The sequence below is a fragment of the Callionymus lyra genome, chromosome 12 (assembly GCF_982586985.1).
Source record: "Callionymus lyra chromosome 12, fCalLyr1.hap1.1, whole genome shotgun sequence".
Taxonomy (NCBI): domain Eukaryota; kingdom Metazoa; phylum Chordata; class Actinopteri; order Syngnathiformes; family Callionymidae; genus Callionymus; species Callionymus lyra.
In genome coordinates this window covers 12284729-12308978 of record NC_141829.1, presented here as the reverse complement: position 1 = coordinate 12308978, position 24250 = coordinate 12284729, and the positions used below count along the sequence as shown (strand labels likewise).

General features: G+C 38.4%; 1 protein-coding gene across 2 annotated transcripts in view; it reads right to left on the bottom strand.

Moving 5' to 3' along the window:
- Positions 1–625: 625 nt before the first annotated feature.
- Positions 626–24250, bottom strand: part of dgkg (diacylglycerol kinase, gamma) — a 90018-nt gene continuing 66393 nt past the window's right edge. For both annotated transcript variants that reach the window (XM_087804877.1, XM_087804878.1), the window contains 4 exons: positions 23406–23607; positions 11301–11421; positions 8052–8112; positions 626–3439 (listed from right to left, as the gene is read on the bottom strand). In XM_087804877.1, the coding sequence (XP_087661003.1) occupies positions 3341–3439; positions 8052–8112; positions 11301–11421; positions 23406–23607 (483 nt within the window). In that variant the 3' untranslated portion in view covers positions 626–3340. The remainder of the gene's footprint in view (positions 3440–8051; positions 8113–11300; positions 11422–23405; positions 23608–24250) is intronic.

The following is a 24250-nucleotide window of genomic DNA, read 5'->3' as shown; positions in this document are numbered from 1 at the left end:
TCAGGGTCAAGGTAGGTAGAACTTTATTGATCGATTGAAATTGTTTTTTTTCCAACTAGCCACAGCAATACAGCAATTATTCATAAAAAATTATAAAAATAAAATAAGAACAAGAACAAAGAGAAATAAAGAGAAAGAAAGAGATGAGATCTAGTCTAAAGATAAAGAACATAGATCCAAGAAAAATAACAAAGACAAAGGATACAAAGACTAACATAGAACAGAACATCATGATACTTTTACTCCACTCCTGCCCCCAAACAAAAAAGGTGACCCGGAGACTCAAAACCAAATGCGTTTGTGGTATCCCTTGTGTTATCTCTGGGTCAAGGTGACCCGAAAACAGATGTTTCCCTTGTGTTGTCTCAGGGTCCAGGTGAACGGCATATGCAGTGGTGAAGGTCGTTCACCTGGACCCTGAGACAACACAAGGGAAACGTCTGTATTGGGGTCATCTTGACCCTGAGATAATACAAGAGTTTTACTCTCTTCTACCAGCAGGAATTGAGAACGTTTTTTTTCACCTCAAGTCTGACACATGCAATAGATTGATTGTGAGTGTAAAACAAATGTAAAAACACACAAATCCACCTTGAAGAAGAAAACGAAGACGACACAACCAGTCGATGTCTAAAACAGTATTTATTTCTATAAATGCAACTGTAAACATGCACTCTTGTCACACTGAGCTCTCTTGGCGCCACAACTCCATCGCAGGGGGAAAGTCAGACGCCACCTGTGGCGAGGTCCGGGCGCCGTCTCTTTAAAGGGAACCGGGGGTCGCGACCCCATGTGTCGGACGACTCCGCCCTCGTCGACGTTGGCACAAAAAAAAGTCTGACCACGGATAAAAAAAAAATCTTCTCCCCGAGCTTCAGCGTGTGCGTTTGTCAGCGAGGATGGAGGTTTGAAGCTGCGTGGTCCACGAGAGGAAGATCTCCAACGTTTGCCTCCAATGTTTGGTTTAATGAAATACCATCCGTGTCAATATTGAACTTACAGGTGTCGGTTTGAAGCAGTTTGGCTCAACAGTCACCTTGAAAATTCACCCCCAAAAATCATCATCAACATCACGTCTAATATCATGGAAAACTACCAAGACAAAATAAAAAACTTATGACAAAACTTTGCTTAAAACATAGCAAACGAGTTTAACTGTGACTCAGTATTTTACACCCAAATAAAATCTTGTATCGTGAAGACACTTTTTAATTAAATAAAAACAACAAAATTAAAGTGTTTTTCACGTTGTTGAATTTAACAATTAAAATATTAAAACAATTAAAGTGTCTCACCGGTAAAACGAAATAATACACTTAAAGTATTGTCATTTTAAAAAATACAATCATATACTTTAAAGAGTAGTGAAACAACATTGTATTATCTCACCAATAATAGTGTTTTGCTCACTATATCTCCTTCTAAATATCTAGAATTTAAATTTTTTATTAAAAACTAGGACACATAAGAAAAAATAATTGATATAATTTCTGATCTATTGATCATTACTGTCGAAAAGATGGTATTTTAACTCAAGTTTGTGACTTTTGACACGTCAACCCGCTCGTTTCAGTCAAGTTTACTCCAAAAATTAACCTGTAAACAAGTGAGAACGAGTGAAACACAAACTCTATACCATGTATTATTACAGTTTTTCCAGCATCTGTGTGTTGATCATGTCTCGTGGACCACGAAGGAGAACGTCTTTGGTCTGCAGAGACGGAGGTGAAGCTCAGGTAGAAGATCCGCCGTGAGTGAAGAATACTGATCCGAGCTCAGCTAAGCTAACGACTCCACATCGATGATATAGTCAAACACATTCGTGTGTACATCGTAATGTCAGCTACACCTACGTCCCAGAAATGTACATATATATAATCCCGCCTTGCACACAGTTTTAGATACGTTAACATATATATTTATTTATATATAAATACATTCTTCAACAAGCTTGCTTTTTTTTTAATCTAGTATTTTTGATTCTTTTACATCCGACGACCACGTTAGCGTCTCCAGGCTCTGGGATTCAACCCGATGCTTGACAGAGGTATCGTCGTTGCAAAATACCTTTTAATGAGAATGTATTCGTCTCTTCACACACAGAAATATATTTGATTTGGGTAGGTTTTTTTTAAAGGGCGTTTTTTTTTTGGTAATTTCACGACTTTGTGTTCATGAAGAACATGTACAAATCTTCCACGTCCGAAAAGTCCTGCATGTTCAGTCGACATTCAAGTTATTTGCCCAAAATGTAATGATTAAAATTACATCCTTGATTCATCTTAATGAATTCCCTCTGTTTTACATACATTTACATGCGGTTTCTGACAAAAAAAACAAACAAAACTCAAACCTGGCAGGAGCCAAGGTCTCAAGCAGGCAAGTTCTATCTGATGGATTTTCTTTTTGTTCAGTAGTTTTATCTATTAGAAGTTCTTTGAATTTTACCAACACATGATAACCGAGGGAACTTTTTTCAAATGTTTAAGGTTTCCGACCGTAGGCTACACCTGCTAACTTAGCATCGCAGAGTTAGCTTACTTAGTTCTTTACGTTTATCGGCTGAAATATTTCAGAGAAAATGACGATTTATAGTTTTATTTTGTTCGCTAAGAAAGTCAAACTAAGCGAATATAATTTCGAGGAGTCGTGATTTATGTTGCCTTCAGTCCAGTGTGTAGTTTGAATCCTTTCAGAGGAGCGACGTGGCTAGCTTATGAAGAGACCCCTTCCTCGCCCGTGAAGCCCCCCGAAACAAACGCTCCATTTTAACCCAGGAGTTGTTGTTTTTTCTTGTGGGCCAGTGGCGACGATGAGAGGCTCAAATCCCTGCATGTTTTCCAGGCGACTGTTCCGCCCCACTGCCGTAAAGCCATAAACAAAATACCTCAATAATGAATGAGGCTTTTCCGTTCCGTCGGCGGGGTCCGCGGGGACGGCCCCCGGGGGCGAGAGTTCTGACAAGAAAACCACTGTTGCATTATTCATACAGGTGTTCCTGCTACGACTGATCTACCTCAGGACCGCGTCTGCGGCTTCTCCGGGCCCAGTCTTGATGATGATGATGATGATTTATTGTCTTGGGTTCGAGTCCCTGCTAACAAACCCAACATCTACTCAGCAGGCAGTGCAGCTCTGATATATGGCTGGTTTTTTTTTTTCTTCTTCTGGCAGGGAGTGAAGGGTCGCTCACTAGTGGATGGTGTTTGTGTTCTCCAGGTCCTCCGAACAAGAAAGTCCCCACGTGAGGCCGCAAGTATGTGTGTGTGTGTGTGTGTGTGTGTGTGTGTGTGTGTGTGTGTGTGTGTGTGTGTGTGTCGAGGGATGCATGCGTACGTCGTCAGTCGCGGCTCCTGCTGTGTTTCTTGAAGAAGAAGAAGGGCGTCTTCTGAGGCGGGCCCAGCAGCATCGGCACCTGGTTCTTGTGCGTGATCCGGATCTGCGTGAGAGAATCACCATGACAACACATCACCGTCATGTGTCACACACACACACATGGGACGCAAACACCGATTTCACACATTCATCCCTGGTTACGAAACTCAAAAGACTCTGACCTTGCAAATATTCTCACATAATACAGCTACAAAATACAAAAAAAAAATCTTCCGCCCCCGCCCGCGGTCCTTCCATCGCCAGGAAGGTTTTGAAACATGTTGATGTTGATCTCATGCTTTCTAACGGCAAGTGATATTTGAAGGCGCCGCGGTGTTGGGAGGTCGAGTTCGGGGGTGTTGCAGAGGAGGACGAGGAACACGAGAGAAGCCCAGACCTACATGTTTTTTTGTTTTCTTTTATTTTAACGTAGGATCACAATGTTAGGAGGAAGATTCATTAAGTTCATTGATGGACTTGAGAGGAGAGAGTGTGGAATATTCCACGGTGAAGATTTCTTAACGGAGAAAGCATGTAAGAATAGTTTAATTAAACTAAAAGTTCAGATGCATGTTGACCTGTGAACCCTAGATATACGTTTCTGGCTCTTGTTTTTAAATCTTTAAATGTAAGTAAGTAAATCATTTTTATTTATGTAGCACTTTTCCAGACCAGGGTCACAAAGCGCTTAAACAATCAAAACAATATTCAATAAAGTATATACTTTAAAGGGCAAGTTAAACCGATAACTCAACAGGAGTTCCAGAAAATCAAGGAAAAGCCTATGTAGCCTCTTGATGAACTTCATCTCCTCCAACACTCCTTCTGCTGTTTAACAAATATCAAATAAAGAGGTTCAATAACACGTTCACTCCGGGGGTATCAGGAGACACATTTAACAGGAAATTGGATGAGTCAGCATTTGAGACGATGAAAAAACTTCTAATCCGAAACTGTTTTGTCGGAGATATTCAACTTCCTGAATGATACAAAAATGCGGATCGCTCTCTGGTGTGCCATCGGTCCTCGAATTCATGCCACTTACAGCCTCTTAACAAGTCAAGATCTCACACACACACACACACACACACACACACACATCACAAGAACACACAGTTTTTCTGCCACTCAACAGGTCGACCGAGAGAGAGAGAGAGAGAGAGAGCGAGAGAGAGAGAGAGAGAGAATCTCTTTCTCCAGCGACGAAGAAAGACTGAGTCATGTTGCATCTGTGCTGTTCATACCTGAACACACTGAGCAACACACGCGTCGTCAAGGTTGCTGAACGATATCTAGCGACTGACTTAATGTTCCTGACGTAATACAGACACTGTTACCAGGGGTTCACTGTGCAGACCTTTGACGCACAAACCGGGAGCTCTGTACTATTAAATGAAGGTCATACATTTTTTTTATGTTGATTTATTCTGCTTTCGTTAGTGGTTTTCAAGATACTTTCTATCAATATGAAAAACATGATTACAGGGGCCACGCGTGACCGCTTTGAATAAATGTACGGTCGTTCACTTACAATTTTATTACTTTCAGATGAATGCATTTGGAGCAGGGGGCTCCAAGGATACCTTTTTGTCTGATAACTATTGGAAGGGATTTGATGTGATGGGATTAAGAGGTGTTTGAATTGGACAGAACCCTCGAGTGCAGGGGTCCTCAACCTCTCTTGTACCACTGATTGGTTAAATGTAAGGGTTATATTCACGGAACAACGTTACAACAAGATGTTTGTGTATTTGTGTCTATGTGTATTTAATTGTATGTCGATGATAGTGTTATGTATTTGTGTGTCTTATAAGACATAAAGACTGACTTATTTATATGGATTGAGTGTTTTACTCATTTTCACTAGTCAGTCTGTTTTCCTTTTCTAAATGAAACATCTTTTAAGCAGAAATAATAAATAGAACTTCTACTTTTTTACTTTTTACTTTTCTTACTTTTTGTACATCCCTGTAAAGAATATCCCACGGCCCCCGGACCAGAGGTTGGGGACCACTTATTATAGAGGACACTTTTCTTCAAAGCGACTCACAACCATTTCAACCCATTCACAATAACTCAGTGACGGCAGTAGGCCGCGACGCAGGTCGCCAGGTCACCATCATTACTACTTCATATCAAAGTAAATCATGTCTAAATTTTTACACAAAACCTTTTGATTTACCTTCAAATAAAACTAAATAATACACAATACCGACAGAATTGTAGTTACATTTCTACAATATCAAGGCTTAATTATATATATTTTCAGAGTTTTTTTTGGCTCCTCGCAGTAGACAAGGAATGTGTTGTGGCCCCTCAGGTCATTCGGTTGCCAAATAATAAAAAATAAACATAAAATAACAATAAAAAATACAGATCAAATCCAGGAGACGAGGAAGAGTTTGCCAACCGTTTTACTCCAGGTGCCCAGGAAACATCAATATTTGAATTGATGACTTTAAATCGTCTTTCGATACAAGTGTGTCGTAGAGATGAGATTTAATGTGAGACAAGAACAATCGTTTCGATCAATATTACGACTTGTAAAACCAACTCCAACATTGAGGTACAATAGCTAACAGAACAAACTTCACTTTGTCCCAAAACAAACTTCCTTCGCCAAACAAGTCTCGTCTCCTGCAGGTTATATAAAGTCACACCATTGTTGGAAAAATTAAAAAAGCAAATTGACTGACATAATTAATTCTGTACACAATCGTGTAGGTCGACATATTTCGAGAGCGAGCGTCTGAAATAAACCCACTGCCGTGCAACACAATGCCGCCCCACACACTCATGTGGGCCACGGTTGGCAGAGTCCCAGTGTAAGAAGGTTTGTTTGGCCTCAAGTGTTTCGCTGCAATAACATCCTCAACATTTAAGGGACATTTTAGGACTCGGCGAGATGCCACGAGAAAAGAAAAGATGGTGAAATTATATAATTGTTATTTTCTTTTTCTCCTCGTGAAATATTTTCTAACTAGCACGGAACGTACAAAAGACTTTGATGGCAACATTAGTCGTGCTATTTAGTATTGAACGGTGAAGATTTAAGCTTCCAGAAGATCAGCTTGTAAAGATGATAGTTTGAAAACCATTTAAAGGCATTAGTGATGGACATCAGAGCCGCGAAAGCACTCCAGTCTGATGAGTCAGAACTAATGTCGGGTATTTTTTCTTTAACCGTTAGAAAAAAACCCCTCTCACTTGATGTCACACCAGGATGGTGACGAGACGCCTTATGCTCAAAAGAACACAAATATCTCAGACCAGGAACAGAACGCGGGCTGGACTTTCATTAATAGCAACACTTGCATTAAACCATCACCTCAAGAAAGATCCTCCTTTTTCAACTTAACATAAAACGTGGTCCATTTTTCCCCTGAAATGACTTATTTAATGCGGTCCAGGCCCACAGCCTTGTATTCAACCAGGACAGAGAAAATGCACAAGTATATATAAAACTGTAAATATCAAAAATGATTTTTAGGACAAGATCATATAAGACTAATGAAAATACCACAAAGTTAAGCTGCAAAGATAACTGCTAAAGCTAACTGCTAATGCTAACTGCTAAAGCTAACTGCTAAAGCTAACTGATAAAGCTGACTGCTAAAGCTAACTGCTAAAGCTAACTGATAAAGCTGACTGCTAAAGCTAACTGCTAAAGCTAACTGTTAAAGATAACTGATAAAGCTGACTGCTAAAGCTAACTGCTAAAGCTAACTGATAAAGCTGACTGCTAAAGCTAACTGCTAAAGCTAACTGATAAAGCTGACTGCTAAAGCTAACTGCTAAAGCTAACTGTTAAAGATAACTGATAAAGCTGACTGCTAAAGCTAACTGCTAAAGCTAACTGATAAAGCTGACTGCTAAAGCTAACTGCTAAAGCTAACTGTTAAAGATAACTGATAAAGCTGACTGCTAAAGCTAACTGCTAAAGCTAACTGCTAAAGCAAGGTTCCTGTACACTCATATTTCTGTGTATACAGTATATTTATTTATTAATAAATAATATATTATAATATATTTTATATATTAAAACTTTTATTTCAATGTACATTTAGCTATTTATGTACTGATCTAACCAATCAGTGTGATTTCTTTGCGAAAAAGGGAAATTCAATTTGTAAAGGCATTAATAAATAGATGTGGAAATAATAAAATACATCAATAATGAAATTTACAAAGAAATAACATTTAAAAATATATATATACATACATTTATTTATTTATAAATGCATGTATTGACGTATAATAAGGCCATTTATTGTGCTTGAGTTTTTATTGTAACACCTAAATGAAAACTAGTTAAAATGGGCTCTTGTTGTTGCAGTTATTCTTCTCAGTGAAAATTTGTGTTTTTACAGACAAGCATCGATTCAAATCGAAGTTTATGGACCATGAACATGGATTCGTGAGGAGCCGCTTCAACTGCTAGTTTCCCTCGAGCAAAATAAAATCTTATTGTCTTTTTTCTCAGAGTCACTGGTTATCGGACGACGAATGCGACATTTTGATGCGGGATCATGTTTTTTTTTGACTGGAGCGATGCAGGAAGAAGACGTTGATCCTCCCGGGCTGAGCTTCTTACACAAGTGGAATGCTGTTTGTTTCCGAGCGAGATCCATTATCATTCTTATCTCTATGCTAATTTAGGTGCTGGTAGTGCTCACCGTGCAGGGGGGCTGCATCCAGGGCTCGCCGTCAATCTGCATGGGCAGTCGCCGGGACGTCCTGGGACGAGCGAGAGAGAGGGAGAGAGAGAGAGAGACATGTGGTGAGCACGACAGGGTCAGATCACACACAAGTCTGAGGCTCTACAGGCCTGTTCACACCATCGCAGGACAAACACTGCACCCTTTGTTCCCATGAGACCCTTTTCCAGACAGACCCGACTCTTTAAACTCACAGAGCCACTGTATACACACACACACACACACACACACACACACACACACACACACACACACACACACACACACACACACACACACACACACACCCCCCCCCCACGCTCGGAGTTGATTTAAGATTCTTGTCTGTCGTTGAAGAACCACGGCGGAGCGACAGTGATGAATGTTCTCTTGATTCCAGTTCGGGAGGAAAATGTGAGCGAGGCTTGTAAATGTCACCTCGTCGGAGCATTAATGCATCGGCAGGTACAGTCGATGGAAGAGGGGAGTTTGTGGCGCCGCAATGAAACGACTGTACTCGGGAGGATCTCGATGCTGCCAAAGAAACGCCAGAAGCGAGAAATGTCGGCTGTTCCTTTGGCTCGCTTAGTAGCAGGACCTAGAAATGCTGATCTCAGCGTTTCGCCGGCTCTGCCAGTTATTAACGAGAAGTACTTTGTGAACAAGTGTAGGATCATGAAACGCCTCCTCGGACTGCGAGGATCATTTTTAGTTTTTTTTCCTCGGTTTTCTTAACGTGCGACGAGGATATCTTAACACACGATGATCGCTGAGTCAGCAAACGTTCTAAAAAAATACCCCCTGTATTTAACCAAATCTGTCGTGACTAGTACATTTTGCACCTGTTTAAATGAGCTTAATTTATTTCAGAACATTTACATGAAGTTGAAAAGTCATTGCCATCCCGCTCAACAACAGTGTCAGCTCCCAAAATGCTTTGCCGCCCAGCCAACCAATCATTTTTGACATGGACGTATGATTTAAAGTAGGTAAGTAATGGTTATTTCTATAGTACTTTTTTAGACCAGGGTCACAAAGCGCTTTAAATACAGTATAATAGCGAATCAATAGAGTATTGTGTAGAAAGGCATCATGGGAGATCACCTTTTTATTGGAACCATGAGTAAAGGGGTTGCGGTATTAAGTTCTGGTTTTGTGTTGAAGTTTATCTGCAGTTTAAATGAATCACATGTTTGTAAAAGTGTTAAAAATAATAAGGAGCTTTGCTGATCCTGACTATAGCATGTTACACATGTAAATATACCTTAAATACATAACAACAAATTCAAAAATACATTTCTAAACTATTTCTGGGCTAAATATGTTTATTTCAAGAAGACAACTGAAAGGTTCTCGTATCTTCTCTTGTGTGTTTCTTCCTAAAAGCTGCTCTCACTTGCGGAAACTAATGGATTGTTAAACGCGATTGTTTTTACCGAGGAATCGTCACAGGGTTGGTGTCGTTGAGCTGCAAAAACAGGCACTTCTCGCCCGTCGACAGAGGGCTGTGAGAAAGACTCGGATTAGCTCGACGGTGCCAAATGGGCTGTGGGGCTGCAAACGTGTTTGTTCTGACAGAACCAACATGGCCGTTGATTAACATTGATGGGCTGGTGCCCTGTCAAGTTAGAGTTTTATGCTTCGTCTCTAAGCGAGTTAGCAAGTGGTTTTCACCTTGTCATTTCTTAAATCCCTACATATCTTAGTAAATACAGCTGCTATATTAGTAATAGCTTGCATGCTAATGCTAAAAGTAGCAGCTGAGAGATGACCTTTAGGAAAATGATGTCACGACACGATCTGGAGTTTTTAATCCATGCGTTTGTGTCTTCACGACTATTGTAACAGTTTATTTTAGTGTCTAAATAAGAAGGATCTGTCTCGCCTGCAGATAATACAAAACTCTGCAGCGAGAATTCTGACCCCCTCTAGTAGAAGAACTTACATTTCCTCGAGCCTCAAAAGACTCACAATGCAATCGTGCATTCGAGAGTCTTTTCTCAATTTTTCGCTTCAATACTGTTGTATGTTTGATTCCTTTTGGCCTGCTTCTATAGTGTTTCCAAAATCTTCTCCCAGTTTTTCTATCATCATAGAGAATTCAAAACCTCTTTGGATAATCTATAACTTAATTCAGTCTTATTTTACATTTATAAACAACTCGGTCTTGACACTTTGTGTCTAAATGGTGCTAAATAAACAAAGATTCATTACCATTTTTATCATTATAAATACTTTATATAAGAACCAAATCTAAAGTATTTTAATGCAGAATAAACCATTTGTTTTCTAGTTTGTAAATAGTGTTTATTTAAGTATTTGGACCCATTTTGTATGAATACTTCAGGCACCGTTTCATAAGTACCATTAAAACGAACTGTTTTTGAAGCCAAAAATTAAAAACAATAATACATTTAAAACAAAAAAATGTGACTGAGTTGATAATTAGTTTTTCATGAATATCTCTTAAGTTTAATTTTCAAATTAGTTTATGTGAAATGATAAAAACAAATTATTAAATGATTTATATATTTTTTAAATTATATTATCTGTTAAGTCGAATCATTTTAAGGTCAGATGACCAACAGAAGAAATTAACATTTGATTCCCACATGTATGAGCCAAAGAGAAAACAAACGAAAAGAACATTTTTAACTGGACTTCAACACAAGGATGGTTGAAGCCGGTGCCAGACTCGAGGGGGAGGATAAGTTTGGAGTAAGTGCAGGAAGGAAAACGAGGACAAAGTTAAACGACAAACACAGGTTGACAGTTTAAATGGAGAGAGTATTGCGACTGGAATAAAAGCAACACAAGAGCAGAGAAACAAAAGCTGAAGCTTTTACTGTAAATATACGAGCGATCTAAAGAGGAGCGTAAATATGAAGAAGAAGCTCTTTACTGTCGTTGAACCAGCGACCCAGTACAACGAAATAACTTGACAGAACAAAAGAGGAGATGAAACGTATTTAGGTTGCGACTCTCAAGCAGGTCACTTAGAAAACCCATGAAATCTATAATTCATCCGCACAGAGACACACTATTGTTTACTGCTTTCAAATACAAAAAAAACACTCTGAATGAATGCATTTTTGATCATGTGAGGCTCGAATCGCTTCCACTCGGGCGAGCAGTCGTGAGGGAGAAAAGCAGCAGGTCGTGACTCCAGGAAGACGTCGAGAGGGTGAATGGATGGAATCTTTGGGAGAAAAAAAAAAATGTTCTGACCTGATTGTGACGTTCGCACACTGAGCCAGTCTGCGTCCGGCGCTCTTCAGTCCCGTGTAGATCTGGCCCATCTCTATCGCCCCCTCCAGGCCCACCACCTCCAACAACTGGTCGCTGAAGTCTGGCGGGGGGAAAATATGGACGCATTAGCACGTTAGCTTGATGCTACAACAACTATTCAGCTTCAGTTTCGGATATTCAGAAGGTATTGAGACGTGGAAATCTAGAGGTCTCAAACAGTAGTATTTAAAAACTAAAATTAAACATTTTAAATGCCACACAAGTCAAATGGAAAGAAAACAAAGCAATGCTAATAACTTTAGTCAAAGCTAAATTCCCTAAATTCTTTTTTCTGTCCGTGGTGAAGTTAGATATTTTGGGATGATACAAGAACTATCATTTTTAACTTCTAAGTCAAGTAACGATTGTTTTCACTCCATTAAAATTGGACACCCCTGTGTTGAGTGCTAAAGCTAACGTTAGCGTAGCATTTTCCGCTATCAATTTAAATTTCTCAAAAGAAAAGTCATTCAAAATGGTAACACAAGATGCAAATGACGCGAGGAAGTGCGTTGAATAATTATTCATCGTTCTTATTTACTTTCAGGTGTCGAACCAGCGACGGTTTCCAAAACAGACAAAAAACGTTCTTATTGAAATTGTGTTTGCCGTTTGCTTGAGTAAATCCACTTTCCCTATTTATAAAAAAGTAGGTCATTGTGTTTGCTTTGGCGTCGAAAACAACTTTGCAAACTTGGCCAGTGATTTGCGAAACTAATTATTAGAAAGAAGCGGCTGAGAAAAATATTTTGTCTCCACAGCCGGTGCGATAATTTGTGAGCTGCTAGATCGGAATTAAACGCACAAACGCACTCCTACATGTCGGCTGGTCACAAACTCAAAAAATGGAGAAGTTCAGACCTTTTTTTGTTTTTTTTAGCAATTAAAGGACACACATATTTGTAGAGTGTCAGTGGAGATCGTGGTCAAACATCCCCCTGAGGGTCTGAAGCCCAGACAAGCCACGACTGCACCACAGTGTGTCGTGACTGGAGGCTCCCGGTCTCCCCCGTCAATAATTTCTCAACGCTGTCTGACCTTGCACACATTTTTTGCCTGTTTTTTTCACCCGCTGACAAAAGAGATTAGCGTGAGACGAAAAACCGTGTTTATCCAAGTGTGATGCACTACAGATGGGCCTGGCTAAATTGAAGAGAACAACTTTTGCCAAAATTTGAAGGAAATTGGACATCTAGAGATGATTTAGCTCTTAGGAATAAAGGAAAATAAAATTGTTGTTGAAGGGAGAGTTGGATTCACTTTTTAAAAACATTTTTGCGTCCTTCAGCAGTAGTTTATTCCCTATTGAATCATGGGAAATGTATATAGATCGATGTACTTTATTAATCCTTCTGGAGATCTCCTTCGGAAAATTGGTTTCCAGTTCGGTAAAGCTAGTTTCCTTAAAAACAATAACAAAAAAGTGCAAACAAAATAAGAAAGTGCAAGTATAAAGAGAATAGATCAAAGGAAATAACGCAACAAAAATGATACAAAAATTAACAAAGAGTAGAAAACGTAAGTCAAGCGCCCTTCACTTCGCTCCTGCCCCTAAATTTCGAATTATACAGTCCAATAGCACGAGAAATGAATGAGTCCCTGAGTCTATTAGTGTTGCATCATGGGAGGAGCATTCGTGCATATATGCATATGTGACCCAATTTAAGAAAACTGTTAAGATATTTCATTTAAAATGAAAGTTAAGACTCCAGAAATGTGCAGTTTTCACAATTAAACTGAATCCAGATCATCGACTAACAATCACAAGCCTTAAATTATCTTTTCTTTTCTTTTTTATCGTTCTTAAGAAATAAGAGACAGCAAAAAAAAAATCACATCAGAGTCATACTTCCTGTTTAGTAAATACACTGGGCCAACGACCTTGACTGCAAACACTTTCATATTAGAACGAATAGAGATGGAATTTCATAACCACGTCAAACCTGCGTTCATTCAGACGTCATCTCAAATGACGGATTTGTTCAGGATGCAAACGTGGAACCTCGTTTTATGCTCATATGAACATGAATCGTCTCTATACTCGTCTCAGGACCGTTATCTTGTGTGTCCTCCATCATATTAAAGTGGTCTTTTTGGGGAGAACATCCTGACAAGTCTTTGAAACGGAGCTACCTTTGCTCTTCTGTAAAATACAGTCAACAAGTCACTACCACAACACGTCATTAAATACTACACAAAACATAGTAAACTAAAGATCACGGGTCCCCAACCTTTTTTTTGCATCCTCTACTAGAGTAATGTTGGCATTATTTTATTTTTATTTATTGTATTTTTATTTTATTCATCTCTTTTCATATTATGTAACGCCAGCACAACAAGTTCCAGTGTTGTGACAATAAATCAATAATTCTGATTCTGACCATGTTCACAGTTACAGAAGTTGATTAATCTTATGGAGTTTGTAAGTAAGTAAGTAAGTAAGTAATTTATATTTATAGAGCATTTTCTAGACCAGGGTCACAAAGTGCTTAAACAATTTAAAAAACGTATTTTACATCCCAGGAAATACAATGTTTTTTCAAAATAAAACATCTTTTAGACATTAATAATCAACACAAGTGAAATTAAATTAATTAATTTTCTTAATTCAAGCCTTATAAATAAACGGACTGGACGTTACACAACTGTTTGTATACGACTTTCCCATCTTCTCTTACATCATCCGTGTGGATTGAAACAAAAAACCTCCAGATTTTCCAAGAGTTGGATTTGCCGTCACGTAACGTCCACATGGAGAACGCACACTGACACACATTGTCACAGCAGAGCTTTCCAAGAATCAATCATGATAGGATTTGGACAAAGACTCTGAGGGTTGTAGAGACAACCGGAAGATGACCACGCATGACAGCGAGACGATGATGACGCCACCTGTCACTCTCAAAGCGATCTGCACCTATTCTTAAAGCCTTCTATTTTAGATTTAAAACACAGCTATTCATAAATCCTACTATTTATTATAAAAGCCCGTCCCCTGCACCGCACACGCCCACGTACTGTACACTTCCTCTTCCTCTTCCAAACATGGGCACGGTGTCCTGCTCGTGTCCCAGTGTGAGGCCCTAATGGCAGAGGAGCCCACTGAGCTGGCCCTCACCTCACTGATGATTCCTGCCTCATCAGATCTGTGCGCCTTTTTGACTAGCGCTCTAGCGCTCGCTGCTACTTCTCAGTGAGGTAGAGCTAAGAATAGACAAGAACAGCCTCTTACATAACGCCGGCGCAATGCATTCTGGGGACGGTTTTGGCACCGCTTTACCAAGTGGCGGGCAGGGGCGAACGATTGCTGCTGTGCTGCAGAGCTTTTCTCGGCTTTCGTTTGTACATTTTAGTAAATTTATCCTCCGTTTTCCATCCGACCGATGCCACATGTACGTGTAAATGTGTGTGAATTAAATGTCCCTCGGGGGACACTTTTTCGTACTGTGACTGTTGTGGGGTCCGAAAGAAAGAAGAGACAAATAAAAGTTCCCCTTAATATGATGAAAAAAACGAAGTTTTAAATATAAACTAGAATTCTGACGTGATTTCTCTTTTTTTTTTTAATCTAATCTATTTAAATCTTAAAATAACTATTTAAAAATGTGTGTAAATGTGATATAAAGGGACTTTATTTAATTGTTTTTCATTTTGATTCTAACAAAGGAGATGAATAAAAATGTTTTGAACAAAGACAAGTTAACATTTTACAAGTTAAGGTTGAATTAATACTTATTATTATATAAATCAAGATCAAGCAAGCTTTCGCCCTTCTGCTCCACTATATATATATATAATATATATATTATTATTATTATATAAATAAGTAAAAAAGGTACATTGTATGTTGTTTTTTTTACTGTTTAAAAATTTGTAAATGTGATATAAAAGCATTTTTTAAAACTGTCTTTTCATTTAAATTCTCACAAAAAGGATTAATGGAAAAACGTTAAAAAATAAATGATTTATCGAGTTAGAGTTTAATGAACAGTAAATTACTAAAATAAGTAGTAAAAAATGGACACTACTGTATAAGTTTGCTTCCACAAAAACTTTATATATATTTTTTGTATTTAAGGGCTTCATGTGGCCCTTAGGCAGAACTTTACTCCTCAAATAAACATTCTTAACCCTCTATAGTAATAGAAGTTTTATTAAATCAATTTATTTTCTTTTTGTATGTCCTTACTCATAAATGATTTTAATTATAAATACTTATGATGTATTATAATACACTTTCCCTTTTTTCCTCCTTTACAATTTTACTTCTCACACTCCAGATCCATGTTCAAGAAATAAGACAATTTGTACATTTCGTTCCAAAACTTTGTAGCTCCCTCAGTAAAGATGATATTTACGGCAGTGATGGAATCTGACCACCAGTGCTGCCGACATCTCGGCGTGACGCACGGATCCTGTGACCCCAGGTAGGAATACTTGTGTATCCTTCGCCCGCCCACGCCCGACCTGACCGTTCTGTTATGGTCTCCGGGCGGTCGGCGTAATGGCAGATGGTCAAGAGGAGCCACAGCTCACCTCCTCGACTCGCTGGAGGTACGAGGTGCAGAGAGGGAGAGCACTTGGCCTTGAGACAGAGTACACAGTGTTACTACGATACAAAGACACCATACGCTCGGGAGCTTTTTTAAGCTTTTTTCTCACGGGCGCCAACAGCCATACATTCTAGGAGCTCAACCAACAAATCCTTCTGAAGATCATCAGATTCTCCCACTTTCTGAGCGTGTATATTGGTGCTATTGAATGAAGGTTATTATGGTCTGAGGTATTATTGTGTTTAACCATTATTCCTGGTGGGATGATTACACGTCTTCAAATGTACACGAGCAAACCCATAAAAGCCATTGTCTCTGATTAAAGGTAGGGTAGGTAACCTTTGAAAAGAGTTACTGTACATTCAAACGTCCAACCTCCTTTCTTCAGACTCTCCCCCTAAGCCACCTCAAATAATTGAGTCCACGTATCAATTCCAATCGTTTTGATCCGCTGGCTAAATTACACTTTATGTTCCACAGCTGGTAACAATTATAAAAAGAATAATAAAATAATAATAATACATTTTATTTAAAAGTGCCTTTAAAAAACTCAGGATCACTTCACAATGAAATCACACAATTGTAACAAAATCAAAGCATTCAAAAGTCAACTAATGTGTTGATTTAAGTGTGTCTTAAATAGATGTTGGACTCTATTGTATCATCAGTAGGTTTGTTTGTAAAATACTCTCTTTTCATTGAAATATTTACATTAGAAATTTTAAGCGCTGTCCACTGAAAACACTTGTTTTTCTGGAGATTGAATGTTTACCATAACCACACCCACTTTGCTGTGATTGGTCTACATCGAGGTTTGTCACCGCATGTCATCAATCCTGGAAGTCTCCGCCTCCAAGGGACTCGTTGTATAAACAAAGTGGTGCGTGATTACAGCTGGCTGAAGAAGAATCCATATTACGGACTGCGATCTCGTAACCTCTCGTTCGCCCAGATTTCAGTAACAAAGTAATAATTTGGTCGTCATGATGATATAAGTTTTCACATTAGTCGCCCTTTAATGCAATTATATTTACATGTATGTCTTCATTTTGAGCAAACTGTTTCTTAAAAAAAAGAGAAATTAGAGTTGCTGATCCTCATCTTGTTGCTTCAAAAAGCTCACAATAATTGCAATACAGTGGATCCATAAGCTACACTATAACTATAAGCTTTTGGGTTGTTTTGTTTTCGCAAAATATTCTATTTGATTTATATCCTTAGCAGACAAAAAAACCCTCCATTACCAAGAACACATTTAGAATCAGGATCCTTAAAGTGAAATAAATCACAGATCACAAGTGGAGAGTTTTTCTCTCAAAAGGAAGAAAAACCATGAAATAAACAGCATTTCTTCTTTCAGGGCATGACGTTCCTTTTTCATAAATCTCAATTCACTCCGACTCCAGAGCAGGAAGTCGAGGAAATTTGATGCAGCAGTTGAAGAGGAAATAAAGAGGGAGGGAAGAGATGCTGGGCAGATAAAGGAAGATGGCATTGTGATGATGGGACAGGCCGACACAGGGTCCTTATGTAAATCCTCTTCCTGTCATCAGGAGGGATCTTCAAACTGCTATCTGAGGCCCCTTATCTCCTCCCCAGAGACCCACTTGTGGCCCCTGTGTGAACACACTCTTCTCTTTTCTACAGTTTAACTTGTTCAATGGCAATAAATTTAGACAAATTGTCAATAAACACAATGTGGTTCAAACTAATGTATTAATAGTTACAAATAATGTTGTTTACTTTTACTTCAAAACTCAACAATACATATTTTTCCATTTTTAAGGTGAACATTTGTGAAAGTGTATTCCTTCACTTGGTTTCCAAGAGTGGCCAGTGGGCCAAAGGGGCCCATCAGCTTTAACTCTCAGGCCCATGCTGGCATTTCACTGACCATGGAAGGATTCTGACCTTTTTATCTCTGAACATCCTAATGTAACTCCTGCTGTTACATCATATTATTTGGAATTGTAGTCTCATTTCAACTTCCTCAGAAAAAGTATTTTCTTTTCATCATGTCATATTATACTTGCTTTTAGTATTTTTTGGCATATTTGGATGACTATAGCAGTATTTTTTATATCTATACTTTTTTTTTGATTATATTTGTACATTTTAAGCCTCCATTTTAACCCTTATTATGTTACAAATACATTATATATTTATTATTATTTTCTTGCTTTTTGAATATTTGGGAAGAGCTGCTTAAACATCTTAAGACGTTTTAATTTGTTCAGGTTTTCCTTGATTTTCTGGAACTCCTGTTGTGTTATCAGCGTTATCTTGATCTTTAAAATATATACTTTATTGAATATTGTTTTGATTGTTTAAGCGCTTTGTGACCCTGGTCTGGAAAAGCACTATACAAAATAAAAATTACTTACTTACTTACTTAAACTGTCTGAATATAATATAACTTTAATAATAATAATAAAAAACCTTTAGTATTGAAGAGCCAACATGTATCCTCTTTTATATCTTTAAGGAAATATTCATCGTATTACAGACAATATTGATTTAATTCATTGTATTAAATTGATTTATTTACAGCTAGTAAGGGCCACAAAAAATGACTCCAGGTTTTAGAGCTTGATCTTTTCATTTAAAAGCGTTGCACCTTTTTCTTATCGGCCCCGCTTCGACAAAAGGAATTACCCATGATTGACCTTGATAAGCACACAAAGACCGGGGAGATAAGAGTTTGAGATAATGTGCAAACAGTTCAAATAAACACAGGTGCTCGTGCAAATATCACCATCAAACACTGGGGTTAAAGCATGTCGCCCGTTATCAGCTCATCTAATCCAGTCACACAACTATTGTATGCGTGCGACGCTGAACACGGTGTCACTGATGCAATGAGCAGCACCGAGATGTCGTGGACCGAGCCTGTGCGTCTGTGTTCGGCCCAACAGTTCCGTCTGCGGCGGAACAGAAAGCAGAGCCGAGGCGCATCACTGAGGTCAGAAGAGCTGCAGGCTTCTCTCGGTTGCTCTGGGTTAGCGCCGCTGATTTCATTATTGCGGGCAAATGAGATTTAAAAGGTTTAGTTTATCATGTCAGGGAAGAGCAGCTGCCAGGGAAGATTATTCCTACGATGAGCAGGCGCCGAGGCCGGAGCAGAAACAGACGCGTGGATATAGATCGAACTTTCAAAAACAGAACTCTTTGTGCAGCGAAAACATTTAGGGCAGAAGCCTGCGAACGCCGCGGCGATCTAATAAGACGTTGATCCGAAGATATTAGCGGAGTCTGGAAAGATTCCGTTACATGTACGATCACGCTCGTGTGAAACCTTTAAATACAACCCTTCGTGGAAACAGTGTGGAATCAGGCGGAGCAACAGGCGTGTGGAGACTTGAAGGTTGCCGGTGGTCTTTTCCTCAGTGTGTGTGTGTGTGTGTGTGTGTGTGTGTGTGTGTGTGTGAGATCATTTATTTACTTTTGAGCTTAACCTGGTACAGAGTAGTTCCTTTCTTGTGTAGATTTTTTAAAAGCACCCTTTTATATAACAACAATAATAATGAGCAATAATTTAAATTACTAGTATGTCAGCTTTAAATTATATGCATTTTTTTTAAATAAAATGGAATAATTATAAAGTATGATTTTTCTGTGAATGAACACTAATAATAAAAACACAGCCACAATACACGGACAATACCTAATCAAAGATAACAATAAGCTATGATTAATATTATAAGTAGTGAGAATTGTAAGACATTTAAAAAATTTAGATTTTTTTTCTTCTAAATGCCTTTTTGTGAATAAACCAACAACAAAAACAGCAATGATTATAATAAAATGGACAACAATAATGATGACATTAAATGAATATTATTGATATATGAGCTTTGATGACATTTTCTATAATAATGATAAATAATCATTATTATTTATTACTTCGTAAATGCTCTCATTCAAATACACTCACAATAACAAGCACAACAATTACGGTAATAATTATAGTAACAAGCTTTAATTCATCTTATTAGTATACAAGCGTTTTATTATATCCATTTGTTAATAACAATATAATTATAATTACTCTATAAATAACAAAACACACTTATACACCAATGAAAGCCATTAGCTATAATTAATCATATAAATACATTTATTTATTTTAAAACATAATTTCGACTATTTTGTAAAAGCTCTGTCAATAACAACTGCAACAATATGAACTATAATTAATTTGATCAGTATGTACTTTTTTTTATGATATCAATATTTCAAATGACAACAATAATGTGTGTATCCTACACATGATTCCATGAGAGTAAATTATTGATCACCATCTTCATTGATTTCCACACAAACTGATAAAATCACCATTAATGGGAAGATTTTACAACAGATTACAACAATCTCATCAAACAGTTGGTGCCTTTTTATTGACTATATTTTACTGCTGGAACGACAAATCTGCGAGTCACACGACGAGTGTTGCTCAAGTGTCGAGTCAGTGTAAAAGGATTCTCGGCAGCGATCCGTCACGCCTTCGCAGAACGACTTGAGAGTCACAGTACAAGTCTGACTGATTGCATTACTGCGTACGTTCTGGTCAGTCGCGATAATGGGATTAGGAAAAAGTCTTGAGTGATGATACTCTGCGTGGACTAGTTTAAGGCACTAGTTTGGATTACGCCTTGGATTAAGGTCAAGAGTAAAACCAGAAGGATGATTAATGTCTCAGTGAAGAACTTATTTATTTGTTTGTCTACTCGTGTCAGAGTTTGATGTGGACGTGAGAAACTTCTCTTAAAGTCCATTAAAATACATTAAAAAAAAAGAGTTTTTAAAAGCCAGTCGAAATATCTTGATTACAGGAATAGTCATTAGAAAAATGCAATGCATGATGGGATTGACAGGGAGGCTCAGCCATTTCTGTGTCCCAAATTGCGCACTTCTGCACTTACACGTATTTTGAGTGCACGAGTGCATCCCAATTAGAAGTGTGCGAAAATGTAGTGCGCAATGAGTACTTAATTGGCCAGAAAATTGAGTGTTGATCGATGGACACTTTCCACCCTTAAGAGCCGCCATCAGTGACGTAGATGACGCTAATCTGAAGCTACATCACTAGGCAAGTATGTACCCTGTCTTAAAGTGTACTGTAAACCAGTGCACTTGGAGAAGCGAGCGAACTTTAGACACAGCCCAGGTCTCTTTTATTTTATCTGTGCTTTCGTAAAAACAAACTTGATACTTGCCTCTCATTATGTATTTTCAATGCAAATCTTAAATGGTATAAAAAAAGGTTAAAAAAAAGACCAAAAAGACTCACTTTGAGAAAATTTTACCTAAATTCTAATATTTTTCAATTGTACTAAAACTTGTTTTTTGCCCTTTTTAATATCAGATTTCATTTGTTTTTTTTAATGTGTGACATTAATTGTTATGTTAAAAAAGAGGTCACAAAACTCTCATTAAAAAATGAGGAATAAAAGTCTCATATGTAGAATTTGCTTCAAAAAACGTCATCAAGTGCTTCTTGAGTTCTGAAGCGGCCCGATGAGTTCAAGGTTGTCGCAACAACACACACTGCGGGTGTGACTCAGCAGGGTGTTTACTAAACACTCGTGTGTACTCCAGAGGTCAAATTCACCGGCTTCAAAAAAAACAGACATCCGTCAGTTGTCACCGTCCCTAATGACCGGTTCCTCCAGCGGTTCCTGTTCCCAGAGACCAGAGGTTGACGGCAGAAGCGAGAGGTTAAGAGCCGAGCGGAGACGGAGCCGAGGCTGAGAATGTTCGACTCCTCGTCTTCCCGCGTCTCTGCCAGATAAACTCAAGAGGCTTTTACTTGAGAGTCGATGAAGCCAAGATGGAATCTGAAGGTTACAGGTTGCTGTGAGAGGATTGAAATGGATGTCGTCAGCAAAAAAAGACTGTGGAAGAACAGGTTGTTCGAAGCCGGTGTTTCGTGACAAATATGTTCATCAACAACAAGCTCCAGCCCACGTCGTCACTCTGGAGACACGACCAGGGGATTTGAACCCAGAGAAAACTCAGTGTGAAGAGTTTGTGTCACGTTTATTCCTTCTTTGAAAGTCACATTTAGCTGCTGTGTATTTAATATGTTCTCATTTGTTGCCTGATATAGAACATTTTAATTCCACTAATAATTTATTTTTATTTATTAAAATATATTGTATACATTCTTCACATTTGAACAAAACAAAGGTTTCAAAAAAGATCAGTTTCAGGCGCTTTAATATTGCTACAATGCCACTTAAGTAAGTATCTTTAAATATAATCGGAATATTTTGATCAGATTAGAGCGGAAAACCATATTTAACGTATTTATCAGCCTCAGAAAGATAAAAGATATATTCAGAAGAAGAACAATTTAAAAAGAATGATCGTGACAAAGCAGAAAAAGTAGGTCAGATCGTCCAAGAGTTGAGCAAGAGAGAGAAACGCAGTTTTGTTTCACGGTTTTATATTAACGCTAAGAATTTAAAAAAAAAGAAAAGGAAAGCACTTAATATAGTAAAGTTAAGCATTTTTTAATTGGTCTAGAGTAGGGGAGTAAAACTAAATAGATTTTATATTTACCAAACTGTAACAGTATTATAGTATACTGCGAGTCAACCATCCTAAAGCCCTAGTGCAAGGGAATTATATTGTGTTTGAAAAGTCTTTAATTTGACAAAAGAGTTCTTTAATCCTTAAAACTCTTCACTAGCTTCCAGTTTCTTTCAGGATCAACTTTAAAATTCCGGTTCTAACTTTCAGATCTATTCATGGTCAGGCTCCTCCTTACATCACTGATCTGATCCAGCCTTACACCCCAACTCGGGCTCTGAGGTCTGTGGATCAGAATCTACTGATGGTTCTTTTCAGGCTGTTGCTCCTAAGCTTTGGAACAATCTTCCTCTCTCTTTGCACTTGATGGATCTACTGACTCCTTTAAGAAACATCTTAAGACGTTTCTATTTGTTCAGGCTTTTCCCTGATTTTCTGGAACTCCTGTGTTGTTCTCAGTATTATCTTGATCTTTAAAGTATGTACTTTTTTGAGTATTGTTTTGATTGTTTAAGGGCTTTGTGACCCTGGTCTGGAAAAGCGCTATATAAATAAATATTACTTACTTACTTACTTTAAATGAACCAAAAAAAACTGTATGTATGGAACATAACTTGAGTTGATTCTGAAGCGACTCAAACAAATAAACAGTATGTTTGTGGGTTAAGATCCTCCTACAGTGAGAACCACGTGACCGAGAAAGTACCTTCGATCAGCACTTCTCCAATGTTTGTGTGCACTTTAGACTCTGACTGTTCCGAGCTAAAACAAGACAAAAACAAAAGTTATCTAAGATTTGGGAGGGACTGTTGACGTTTAAATCGCCAATTAAAATTGAAAATGAAGAAGAAAAAAACTCGAACAATCTGTTGATGAACCCTGAATTGTTGTCTTTGTCACTCGTGTAACTGATAAAAAAAAAACATGGCGGTCAATGGAAGTCCAACATCACACTCACCCTGCATGCAGAACTTGAGCTCCTTGACGTCGGTCACGGTGCCGGTTGGCATTCTGTCCGGGACTTTCCTGCTCATGCGGTTGTAGTTTCTCCTCTTTTTCGACTCGCCCCACAGGTTGGAACCGCCGTGCATGCTGGGAATATTCAGGACGGCGATGCCTTCCAAAGAGGTGTTGCTGAGGTCCAGGATGATTCCGTCGCACTGGTGGGGAAACATTCCACAAATGAGCGACCAGACCAGGAGTGGACGACCAAAGAGAATGTTTAGAAATATATATCATGCTCTTATTTTGAAAAAACGGATGTTAAAATGAAAAGTAATGTAAAGTTAAGTGAAAGTAATGACGACTGCTGCGATTTGAGATCAGAAATCCAAAGAAAAATTAGAGCGTCTTCCCTTAGAAGATGACAAAAAAGAAGAGAGTTTTCAAAAGGATCTGCTTTATTTAGCAAAGTGCATGTTGGGTATTTATACACGCTACAAAAGTCATTTTCCAAGATGGGTAAAAAGCGCTTTGAAGGACTGTTAAACTGTAAATGAAGCGCACTGTCTGCCGGTGGCCCCGGGGTCCGTCTGAAAGATGCCAGTCTGGCGTATTCACGGTGTCTTGCTGCGCTTTAATGCTCGGGCGACAGTCTCGGCAGCCCTCGGGTGACAGAACGAGGCAATCAGTGAATTAATGGTGCATTAGCTGCTAAATTTAGCCTCATTATTATTGACGTCGTCGCAAACACTTTCGACAGAACTAAAGACATTTCAATGGGGTGTCAGGGAAGCAGAAGATGTTTTGACGTATGCTGGCGAATATAGCTTTTGATATCAAGTGTTTCATGCTCCTCAGAAT